This window comes from Idiotropiscis lumnitzeri, chromosome 8 (assembly GCF_059441095.1).
Source record: "Idiotropiscis lumnitzeri isolate Australia: NSW breed Sydney's pygmy pipehorse chromosome 8, RoL_Ilum_1.0, whole genome shotgun sequence".
Taxonomy (NCBI): domain Eukaryota; kingdom Metazoa; phylum Chordata; class Actinopteri; order Syngnathiformes; family Syngnathidae; genus Idiotropiscis; species Idiotropiscis lumnitzeri.
In genome coordinates, this window is record NC_142398.1 from 13,288,838 (window position 1) to 13,301,700 (window position 12,863).

At 40.7% G+C, this 12,863-nt stretch overlaps 1 protein-coding gene across 5 annotated transcripts in view; it reads left to right on the top strand.

The window, feature by feature from the left end:
* nfixa (nuclear factor I/Xa) overlaps positions 1-12,863 on the top strand; it is a 165,954-nt gene that overhangs the window by 42,635 nt on the left and 110,456 nt on the right. For 4 of the 5 annotated variants that reach the window (XM_088301962.1, XM_088301964.1, XM_088301968.1 and 1 more), the window contains one exon: positions 4,985-5,068. In XM_088301962.1, coding sequence (XP_088158088.1) covers positions 4,985-5,068 — 84 coding nt within the window. Of the gene's footprint in view, positions 1-4,984; positions 5,069-10,748; positions 10,924-12,863 lie in introns of those variants that run through there. The other variant, XM_088301966.1, reaches the window with a different exon arrangement.

The window sequence follows — 12,863 nt, forward strand, 5'->3', positions numbered from 1 at the left end:
GTTCTTTACGCCAGGAAAGTGATACATACGAACACACAAAATACATTAAGCTACACAAAATGTCACCTGTAGCCTGGAAAATGCCACAAAAATGCCACTTGGCACTCAAAATGTTCCATTAAGAAATGAAAAGGAAAATGTTGTTAATTCACGCTTAAATTATTTGGCAAAAAATGTAAAATAAAACAAACACATTTAGTGACGACAAGGCTACTTTTTGCCAAAAAACATTCGAAATAAAACAACAAATTTTGTGTTTTTTTTTTATTTGTATTTTTTTATATTTGTATATTTTACCAATCTATCAAAGCAATCACAATTTGTGCATATCGTTTGGATGTAACCAAGTTACTTAAAAGTCAGTTTTCTCCTCATTTGAGTTGCTATGCCGTATGAACAGGCTTGGCTGTACTTGTGACCTCCATCACCCTCAAGTAGAGGGAAATCATTAAGGCCCACTCATCCATCTATCCATCCCTCATTTTTTAATGTCACCCCATCAGTTACTCATCTTCTTTCTCAACCCCACCCCCCTTGTCCTCCTCTTGAGACGTCGGTGTGAAAAATAGCATTTTTCCAACACATCTCCCCGAGGTAGCTTTGGCAGGCGCTCACACGGCGGCCATGTCTGCCTTTTATACATCCCCCTCGCACTCGGCGGAACAGATCGCCGGTGACGCCCGCCCACCCGGCCGCCCGCCCGCCCAATGTCTTTTGAAGAGGTTGCCATCTCTCACAGGTTGGCTGGACGTGCTTTTTTTTTTTGTGTGCGTGTCTGTGCGTCCCATCCTCCACCATCTCCTTCATTTTTCAACCTGTACCTTAAACATGGACAATTTATGCTCATGACTAGCAAATCAGGCTTCTAAAAACAAATTTAAAACAGCTCGTGGTCAAATGGCTTGTGGAAGGTGTGTGTTCTCCTGCAAGTACGTGATGCATTGATGCGTTGCCATTTATGCGCTTTCAAATGGAGCCATGTGAGAACAAATTCCACCACCGGGGCCCTTCATACAATGCTCTGCGGAGGTGTGTGTTTGAGTGTGCAGGGGTGTACGTGTGTGTGTGAGGAGTTTTTGGGAGATGTCACCTCCAAATAATTTGGCCATATGGTGGTGATACAGTAGCGACAGAGAGGAGGTGGGTTGGCGAGAAATAACGTAAAAAAATAAATAAATAAATAAATAAAATAAGCATTTATTTTGTTATACTTCTAAAAACGATCGATCAGATGGCTGAGACAAAAACAAAAGTTAAAAAAAAAAAAAAAGCTAAATTACATCCCTTTGCATATTTGTGAAGTGGGAAAATGTGTCTCAATTAACACATTTGCATGGGGCGATGATGGCGGACTCCAAATAGGTCACTGACTCAATCTCCCGCCTCCGAATCTTCCCTCTAAAATGTTAATTAAGGAGGGCTTTGAGATTTTTCTGCTCAGGGCTGGCCATATGGGCCGGGCATATGTTATATGTATATATAGTACAATTTATAATTCATACAACGCTGCAGGAGGGAGCGTTTGAGAGCCCGGAGTTTTTTTTTTTTGTGGGGGGGGGGGTTACTACAAAGGGGAGTCAGTATGTTCGGGCCTCCCAAGTGGCAGGTAGCGAGCTTTGCCCAATTTATTAGTTTCATGTTATTCAGTTTCACAGTGGGATCAACACCTGTTTGTCTGGCGGATGACTTAAAAGAGCATTAGAATGTGTGCTGCGTGCAGCTTGCTTAATAGCAAATTAATGCTCGACGTCGATTGTGTTTTCAGTCTGATTACATGACCTATTAAAAAGTAGTCTGTGGAATCGGTCATGCGTCAGGGATCATTTCGGTTTTTAGAGGGCCTGGTTGCTACAATGCAGAGGCAGTTTGTTGCCGATACTTTGCTTTGTCATTTCTGTTGTGGTGAACGATTTAGGTTATACAACCAATTGTAGGTCAACTCTTTGATTATGATGCCCATCCCTACGTTGAAGCACAGTCGAAAGTATCATGACGTGCCGCTCACAGAACGTGATAATGGAAGGAAATGTGGAGTTGGCACCCAATTTGATGTTCTCGAAATGCTTCCAGTGATCTTGGTTGTTTTTACACCGATAGTCAGGAAAAGTTCTTTGCGAACTAGTAGCATAAATACTATAAATAATTGGTTCTGCGATCACACTTGTTGTCCCCCCCCAATTAAAAGCAAACTTTTTGTAACACGATTTTCAATTAGGAAAACTAGCACTCTACAGTATTATACTTTGTACATTATGTGGTAATAACAAAACAGAACAGAATGGAAACATTTAAACAGATTGTGCGTCATGATTAATTCACTGTACGGCGCCTTCTGGTGCCACCAGGGGGCAGTATAATGTATACGCTCAGATAGGCTGTAAATGAAGAGGAATAAATGAATGTGCATTACAATAAATGGTTTATCCTACGTGAATGTTTTGGCTTTAGGCTATACGGATTTATCTTTTTATCTACTACTACTTCATCTACTAGTCTTACGTGTTCACTATGACAACTTTGCAGAAGTCTACCAAACAAGTGTGGTGTAAAACATGAATCAGCGCGACATAAATTAGTTTACATTTACCAACCAAGTGACAAGATAGTTTTTTCTTTGCAACATTGCAATCTACTACCTTGTGATGTCAATTTAAATTTGATGAATTTTTCAGCTATTCCAGTGAGTATTGCTATTGTCAGTCCACATGTGTTGCTCTTCCGTTTGTGTTGCAATTATCCGTTGCTTATAGGGTTGTAGCACAGCAACTAGTTTCTTTAGCTCATCTCAGGAAGTTTGGGTTCATGTTTAGTTGGATGGTAAAATTTCAACTGTCTGCGGTAATTTGCTCTTTGAAGCTTTTATTTTGAAGAATTGTTCACTCTTTGCTAAACTGCTGCTTGTTGTGAAAGTGAGTTGAGTTGAGTTCACTGGCGGCAGGAAGGGGGTAATCATAAAAAAAAAGTTTTGTATGGTCTTTCAATTAAGTGTATTTTCATCCATTGCAGGTGGGTGTAAAGCGACTACACCCCCTCCTATAAATTGTGCTGTTTGCTGCTGAAATGTCTTAAGATAAATATTTAAGATTCAGCGGGGACTAAGGGAGACCAACCCCTGATTGATTATTTTATTGATTTAGGATGTGTCCAAAAACATTTGTCCTTATATTGCCTTTGGAAATGGATGATGCCTTGCACATTCCCAACTGAGCCAGTTGTCCCAGTGCCACCCTCCTACCACACGCGTATTAATCATCCAAATGGGCCATGGCAGCCAATGGAAATGAGTCTGTTGACGTCACTTTTTTGGGCTCCGTGTCGACCAATCAGAGGAGACTTGCCACCGCACCTGACCTTGTCTCCGGCCAAGACGAGCCAATCGGAGAAGCCATCGTCACACACCTGATTCGCCTTGCTCTGGTTGGCTGGCGTCGGCTCCTGCGCAGGTGCCATGCATGTGGACGACCAATCGGATGCGTCACTGGACACATGTGGCCTGGCGGAAGACGAGCGTAGTATAATACCGAACAGAAGTCATGTCTTATCAGCAGGCCTCGATCCCGCCATCCAGTTTGAACAATGGGCAGTGTGTTGCCCCTGTAAGCGATGTTTATGCACTAATAAAGATGATTAGAAAATCACACAACTGCCAAAAAATGGGAGGTTTGTGAGTGCAGATTATTTGTAATAAAACAGCAAGAGGGGGGAGAGAGGGAGTCGCAAAGGCCTCTCATTGCTAAGGTTATGAATAGCCTTTGTTTTCGCCACAACTCGCGGCTGTGCGGTCTGCCAGCGTCTGGCTCTTATTATGGGGTTTGTGTCTGCGCGTCTGCTTAAGTGCCACGCACGTGGACGCCCGTGTGTGTGCGTGTGTTCATGTGTATGTAAATATGTGCACAGGTGATTATATTTTTTTTATGTACCCATTTAAACAATTTTTGCGGGCTCGTGTTGTCGCTGAATAAATGTGTCACAGGGTCCCGCCTGGCACAAGAGCGCCTGTTTGCTTTTTTATCCGTTAAAGTTGTGAAATGAAATAGGATTTCACAGAACGCCGCAGCGGCTGTGGGATTTGGGCTCCCTTCGGCTAAGCGGAGAGGGATAGCTTGATCCAATCAGCAGCACCACTGCGAGGAGAGCCCATTTCACAGTACTGGCCTCTGCCAGAACCCCGTCTTGCTGGCCTGCTTGAATTGGAATACAAATGAAGCTCCCTGAATGCACACATGCATGTATACAGAGCTATACTTACTCACTGGGCTGGCTTGAGATGGTGTCCAAGCTGTTTGTCAGTTAGGACTTTGTTTTGTCGCTAGAATATAAACATTCACCATTGTTCACAAAGATGTAGTATTAAAATAACATGTTGGTAACATTGGAGTAAGGTTTCACATTTTTTTAAAGGTCTTGACCCAAATGATATATGTGCTTCTACCAAGGGTCCAAAGTAAAATGCATACATGTATTGACAGAATTTAGACTGTACTAACATACAAAAAAAAAAAAAATTATATCTGGCTTAAAATTTGTGCCTAAAATTACCCAATAGAAATAAAAATTTGGGAAACAACTTTAAAGCATTGATAATGTTTTTTTTTTTTTTTTAATCTGGATTATTATTACCTACGTTTTCTAACCCGAGCACACTCATTTGATTTTGAGTCCTGACCACGGCAATATGTTAATCTCTCTTTCGTCATCTCTCTTTCTCAATTTTTTCATTCGATTAAATTGATCTCAACCTGATACTATTTTATACGGCAATAAATCTACTGCAGCTGTGGTCTGAACCAAATAAACAGATGCAATCTTTTTATAGCATTTCGATGTTGCAGCTAGGAATGGGTATCGATTCAGATTTCCAAAATCCTTTTTTTTTTTTTGTGAACATTGTGAACACGTATGTATTATTTTGTCACTCACCAATGTACATAACCGTTTTTGATAAGGATCTTATTTGACAATTTTTTTCTCTTCTTTTTTGTAGGCTACCGACGCTTACCTGGTGAACGACGATCCAGTCAGAGGCCCGGGGGTGCCTGAATGTTTCCTTGTGTCCGATACATACAGGGTATACATACTCACGCACACACACGCACCCCCCCCCCACACACACACCAATGATTCATTTTGTAGCCATATAAGCAAGCAGAGTGGATTAAAATAATCTACTCTACCTTGACTCACTGTGGTTACATTTTTTTTTTTTGACAGCCTCACACTCTCCACACGCCCCGACAACATATTTAACACCTTTAGCACTATGCATGTCCATTTTGTTGATGGATTTTCTATGAAAGGCTATGCACTCTAATTGGGACAATTTTCCATTCTCACCACTGACTTAAATTTTAAACATATATATATATTTTTTTCTAACAAATGTTACATGTTTCTTATTGCAATTACTGTGCATTATATTGTTCAATCCGAACGGAGCATAATGTTTTATTTTCTCTAAAATTCATCACGTTCTACTAAATTCTGTTGTATGTTGCTTACTCCTGCAATGTCGTTCTCATCCAAAAGTGTCATCCTGGAAGCTATGAAATGACGCATTACGAATTCCTTGACATGCAAAAAAAAAGCACCTTAAAATTGCAACTTTTCTGGTGTACATATATTCTCTCAAGCATCACTTCTATGCTCTTTAACGCCGATTTGTCAAGGCTTATTTTCGCCTTTAGTGGGAGTTAAGGTGTTGCCAACTAAAGCACAATAATGAACAATAGTGATTATTTTCTGCACCGTATATGTAGTATAGAACTCTGAGAATAATGTAGTATTGCTAGAAAAAAATGTGTCATTTTAAAATTATGATGCGATTTTACACAAGTATTTCGAACACATTTTAATTATAAGGCAACGGATTTCGCCCTTGACTTGTTCTAATTCCCTTTTTAGGAATTTTGACATTCTTTTGTTAAATTGTTCGAAATACTTTTTTTTCTCCTTGCAATATATTTTTTAGCATAGCCCGAAATGACACCACATTTTAAATAATACATAACTCAATGAAGGATTGTATTCAACCAGCTTCTTGAAGAAGTATAGATTTTCATCTTGTTGTATATAAACAAAAATGTGATATAATCTAAAGCAGCCGGGCCGAAAACGTGAGCTGCCCTTGCGCACAGTAAACACTTAAAAAAAGCAGCAGGCCCGACACATTGCTCCGTGCACACACACACGCACACACACACTCACACACATAATGAGATTGCAAACAGACCCATAGCATCTCTCGTGTGTATGAGGGTCTTGTTAGCCATAATGACCAGTCTAACTGCATATGTACCGTACGTACATGACTGGTGTGCTCACATACTGTAAACAGCATTTGAAAGAGAGCCACAACCACCTGCTTCGCATATTTCGCCCGCTAATGGCGATATCAGCCTTGGCTTTTAACGTACAGCGTAACCACAGGAGATGGTAAACATAAAACGCGCGGCCAGCGGCGCGTGTCAACGGGAGACCACAACACGCTCGAGTGTTGTCACACCATGTGGTTTTTCCTCGTGTGGCAAACACTTTCTCGGAAACCGCCAGAGCTCTAGAGAGGGGGCTTTTTTTTTTTCTCCGTGTGGCGGTCAAAATGGGAAACAGAGTTCTTTGATGCAAACCTGAGTTCTGCTGTTTGGTAGCTAGGCCGGCGGTTGCTATAGTTTGTGATTTGGCTGCCGGAGTGCCTGCGTTGTGTTGAATACTGAGATGGGCGTCTAGGCTCGACTCCAGATCCAGACAAAAGGGGGCTGCTAGAGTCAGACGCTGTAGAAGAATCTTGTAGACTCAAGGTCGTCAAACTGCGGTCGGGAACTGAACCGTGACACCTTTCGAAACAGACACTCCAGATTAGTATACAATTTGAACTAGCACGACAATGTTTTTTTTTCCTCGTCGTAAAAAGTTGCAAATGCACACATGAAAAGGTTGACCATCAACCCATGTGCGTTGCGACTTCCTCATGTGATACGACTCAGCCATTCAAACCGTTTCTCCAGAGCAGCTATATGCGTCGCGCCATTGGGTGTGAGTAAGGCAATCAAGCTGTTAAGAAAGTTCACGGTAAACAGACAGCCCTAATTTAAATACAGAGTGGAAAAATAGATGTCGCTCATATTAACTCAGACGATTATATGCAAATGATTTTAGCGCCTTTAGGCTCGTTAAGATGCGGCATCTCAAATCAACGGGGGTCAAAGACAAAAACCCTCCCTCAAATATTTGATTAAGAAGCATCTTTGAAGCACTGCGTTGTTGGTAACCAAATCAGCAGCACGGAGGCAATCTCGCAGGTGAATTAGCTTCAATGTTGCTAACGCTCGGGAGTCTGTAGTCACGTCATCATGACGCAATATTGCATGTGTCCAAGTTTCTGCTCCAGGAGCGACGTTGATTTAATTGTTTCGCCTAGTCTGCCTCATTTTCTTGAGGTGTCTCGTCCCAGTTTGGAATGTTAATTACAGGCATGGTCAAACTACGGCCCGGGGGCCACATCCGTCCCGTTAAACCTTTTAATCCGGCCCGCTGAACTTGAAAAAAAATTAAATGAATGAACCTTGCTCGTGTTTTATTTTGTGTCAAAGACATATATTGTTGTAATGCTTTTTTTCATTTTCATTTCAAATTAAATGTATCTTTTTTTCTCCGATGAAGTGAGGTTACCAAAACACTCCATCCATCTGCTCCAGGTCCCTCTGTCAAATTTTTTAACACATTGTGGCCCGCCAATCAAAAGGTTTGCCCAGGTATTTGTGTTTCTATTCTCATTTTTGAGGTGTCTTGTCCAGAATGTTTAAAGGAAAATTCCATGCAACATAAATACAATAGACATTCTTTTACTTATGCCTGTTAAGTGTCAAAATAAAAAAAAAAATACAGTTGATGTTCTAATAATATAATGTAAAACATAACATCATTATTTTAAATTCATACAATTTTTAAAAAATGACTTTTAAAGATTCTGTTTCTATAGACAGTTGCTCCAACCGCTTGCTCTAACAAAATATTTTAATTTCATTCATCACGCAAACTAAATATTATGACGTTCCGGACCTCGGCTTGAAGACATTTTTCTCTGGACTAGAACTATTTAACATTTAACTAAATACCACTGATGCAGAGTGAAAAGCAGAAAGCAGAAAGCGGTTTGCAGGAGAGAAAAGGAAAAAGAGAAAGAAAAGAGAGTGTGCGACAGCTTTGGGGTTTGGAGCTGTGCCGTGCTGGGGTGTGGTTTGGACCGAGGGGCGACTAATGGAAAGAAATACACTCGGTACCCTTCACCTTTTTCACTCTTTTCCCCCTTTTTTTTTTTCCACTGTTGCTTGCCTCTGTGTCTTTGAGCACAAGACGAAAGAATTTGTGTGCTCATGCGTGTGTGCGCGCGTGTGTGTGCGTGCTGTGGTAAGTATCCCACATGGGCTGAGGTCTCGTAAAGCTTGTTACCCCCCCCCCCCCCCATCCCCGCACCCCCACTTTAAAAACTTGGCATTGAAGTACCGGGGTGACTTCAAGCTCTAAGACCGCACCCTATAGCTTGCACACACACACTCAGTGTTATTCACTCCCTACACAATGATCCTGCACACACACACACACACCCACACACACACACTCGGGAGGCAAGGGCTTATGTGTAATTGCAGGCACTCTGCCTGCATATATGAGTTTGATTAGGCCGAGGAGCAGGGAGCGGGTGAGGATAAAGCCGAGGCTGATTAGAACCAGAGAGTATCACTTGCATACAATGGGAGTCACACTGAACGGCTTTGGACCTCTCGGTCCAAGTTCAGGTATCAACTGTCTGCAAATGTGCTCGATATTTTACACAGCATGCTGCAATAGGAGACACACATTGTGATACAAAAAAGAAAAGGAGGAGGAGGGGGGTTGTAAATTACAAGCATCAAGGAAGCAAATGTGCATCTTGCAGTAAAACTTTGTCGGTTTCTTCAAAGCATGCCAGGAGGTCCGTAGAAATCGTTGGAATCTTTTTCTTCTTTATATTCTAAATATGATGTGGTGTCATAACTTACAAGCAAAGATAGGCTTGCAACGCAAATCCACATTGTAAAAGTTAATTCAATGTGAATTTGGGTCAGTGTTGGAGCGAGCGTTTCCTGCTACTGTAAATTAAATGATGGCTGTCGTTTCTTGACACTCTCACATTAGCAAGTCAATGTCAGAAATTATGGCGGTCCAGTGCTGGCCATGAGAAACGTTTTTGCAACCTGAACAAGCAATGTTTTAAGTAACATTATAAGTACTTGGGAGGGGAAAAAACCTCAGTTTAATTATATATAAAAATTAACAGTATGATATTTAATGACAAATTCCAAATGAGTACCTCCAAGTTGCGTCTTGTGCAGCCTTTTTTTTCTATTTTTACCATTTCCAGTTAACGAATGAAACAGTTTTAACTTTAGTGATAGCTGACAAACGTGTTACGGACGATAATTCCTGTTGTAGATATGGCGCGTCAATCTCATCTAAAGTAGAAGTTTTAGGGGTAGTATAGTCAAGGGCATTCGAAATTGTCTTCAGGTATAAAGGTAAGCATGCACGTTTGGCGACCAGTCCAGGGTGTAGCCCACCTCTCAGCAAGCATAGGCGCTAGCTCACCCATTTTAGCACAAGCATGGATGGAAGAAAATCTCAACAACATTTGCTGCAACACAAGCCACAATTATGGCTAACATGTAGTATTGAGAACTTGGTATACGTAAAAAACAGCCAACTTTGCTATAAAAACATTGTTTTTTTTTAACGGGAATGTTGCTTGTACAAGTTGCCATGGCAACGCTATATTTACCCACAAGCTATATTTTGCATTGAACATGTTCTGTTTTGGAATTAAATACTACTTTTTGCCAGAGAAACTCTTTTTGGCAGTAATTCTCAAAGTGTGGTATGGCGGCTCTTGTGGTTTCTGACAGAAGCACTGCCTCAATACAGTTCAGTTATATTTAACTTTTAAGATCAATATCACACATAGGCATGAATCATTAAGAACATGTGTTTGTTTAACCTGTTCAATTCATTTTAATATATTCATTAAGTACAACCTTTTCATTTTCCCAAATACTCGAGCCTGCTAAAGTAGTATATTTAAAAATTGCAAATGTTTTTGAGGAGCTATTTGGTGTAAAAAAACAACAACCAATAACCCGTTACCCTAAAGAGGATGCGCTGTCGAAAATGAATGAACATGTTAGAGGCCTTGTTCTCGAAAAGCATATCTTAAAAGTCATCAAGAGGCATCTGATAGGCTGATAGTATGCATGATGTGTAATAGGAAATGAGGAAATGAAATTACATGTTCGGACACTATTTTATTTTGGACTCTCCATCGCAATGATTGCATTAGAGAGAGAGCAAAAATAACTGGAGCCTTTTCAAGTCTTGTAATTTTGTTTCATGAGTGCATTATTATAATTGTTTTTGGGTTGTTTTTTTAGGGGAGGTGGTAGAATCTAGTCAACTCACTCTTAGGCTGGAAGCTTTCATGTTTTTTTTAGAACACAGCTCTTCCATTCTGCTACTTTCTGCAGAAGAAAGCTCGGTAGTTTTCACAGTGCTAATAATAAAAAAAAAAAACGTCGACGTACAGTAGAGTTACAGTTCTGCATGTGTGTGGAGGGAGAGGTGGGGAGGGAGGGTGAATGGGGGAGGGCATGAGCGAGGGAGGGAGGGAGGAGGGAGGGAGGCAGAGCAGGGAAAAAAGTTTCCCCTAAAAGTTGGTGCGGAGCTCGGCTGCACAGTGAGCGAGGCGGGGTTAGAGCCTGCACCGAGCCACAGCACCGAGCCTCGGCCAGCCTTTGCAATGCGGCACCGCAGCGAACCACCTCCATCCACGTTGACTCGCGACCGCTCCGACCGCCACCTGTAGACTCAGCCATGTACTCTCCTTACTGCTTGACACAGGTACGCACTTTTATCCTGTCCTTTAACACGCACAAAAAGATATTTGAATGGCTTTGTGGGTTGCCCCGTTTTCCGGTCTTGTACGCTCAAGACTGTTCGCCGGTTGCTGTGTGCCTGTCGTCTGCCGCTTTTTCGCCTTTCCGAGCTCCGGAATTTTTTCCACTTTTGCAGTGGCACTTTTCAACCTAAGCCTCTCTTCCTTTTTTATTTGAACGGCGCTATTCCATTTAGCGTTCCAAACGCGGCGCTACGCTATCGAGAAAATGGCGCTTCTGGCACTTTATTTTTACATTTTTTTTTAAACAACCAAATCTCGAAGTACTGTACAATACAATAGAGTGCAAGTGATCGCGAATTAGCACCAAGTGAACGCGAGTTGACTTGAAACCACACGGACAGGTTTAACCGACTTGTTGCGTTCACGGACCGAGGAAGTGGAGTTGAGCCGCGCACACAACTCTCACTGACTGCCAAGGGCGAGTTGGAGCTATCGTGGTGCTTTCACGGTCACGGTGGACGCCCATCTTAGGCGCCCCCCACCCCCACTCACGACGTGTATTCACGTTCATGTAATTAGTTGCGTTTCGCGTGCACGAGTGGGCTTGTGGTGCTTTAAGGGTGCGAGAACACGAGTACACTTGGATGATTGGTTAAAAAGCAAAATACACTTGACCTCTACCAAGTCAGGGCGATTTTTAAAGCTCGGCATTTTTATTTAAAATTTCTTTGTAATTATGTTAAATGAATAGCAGGCATTAACACTGACTGAAATATTCCATTAATTTAATTAGATGACAGAATGCATGTGGTTATAATTAATTTTTTTAGAATATATATATATATATATATATATATATATAAATAATTATATTACAGAAATATATATTAATTTTTGTGTGTGTGAAGGGGCAGCACAAACGGCTGCTATTTTACAGGCCCAGTAATGCCTATAGGGTGATACTAAAATATAATTAATTGATGATAATGAGTTTTAAAAACATTAATAAGAATTCCACTAAATATTACTTTGAAAGTCCACACGTTTTTTATTGAAAAGCAAAAACACAAGGAGATGGTTGACCTTTAGTTCTAAATCCCTGTGCCATAACTATCTTAATCCAAATTTCAAAATATTTTTTTAAAATAATAGTTGTCATATTCATGTGATGAATAAGACATTTTAGTATTGTCTGAATTATTCTTCGTTGATTAAATAAAGAATCACGATAAAGGTCATGCTGAATGACCTTTTTATTTTGTTTCTTTTTTCAGATCTGTTTTATATCATCCAGAAACTAAAAAAATTAAGAATTATATAAAATGTCCCTTATTTTTGAACAGCCTTTATATTTATTATGCCTGATGTACATTTTCATTATTCACTGATGAGAATCTGCCTACCGCATAATGCGGTAGGAAATCATTAATTGCCGAAGTAGTCTGTTATCATTTTATACACTTATTAAAAAACACGTTTTTGAATAATACTTATTAGTTATTTTACTAGTTATCCGTTTGCTACTTTTTCTACATCCCAAATGTGATTTCCAATTTTTTTCCCATCTTCTGAAAGGTCTGCATAAATCAGAAGATCCATGTCATTAAACAGAGCAGTGTGCGAGTGTGTGTGTGTGTGTGTGATAGCTCCACGATGGAAAACATGTGGATTCCCCCTCAGTGTTACTTCAGGCCTTCCTAGCTGACTTTTTTTTTTTTTTGCACGTTTCCTCTGCCCATTTGCACAAGCGAATCAGACGATTTTGAATCACTCTTGTATATGTTGAATTAATCACATCACTTGTGTCCTTTAAATGACTTCTTACACGTCCCTTGACCTTTCCTCCGTCTGTCTCTCTGGCATAAGGCAGTGTTTGTGCAAGTGTGTGCGTGTGGCACATTTCCTAATCAATATTCTATTTGATTTTTGCATATTTAGTCCA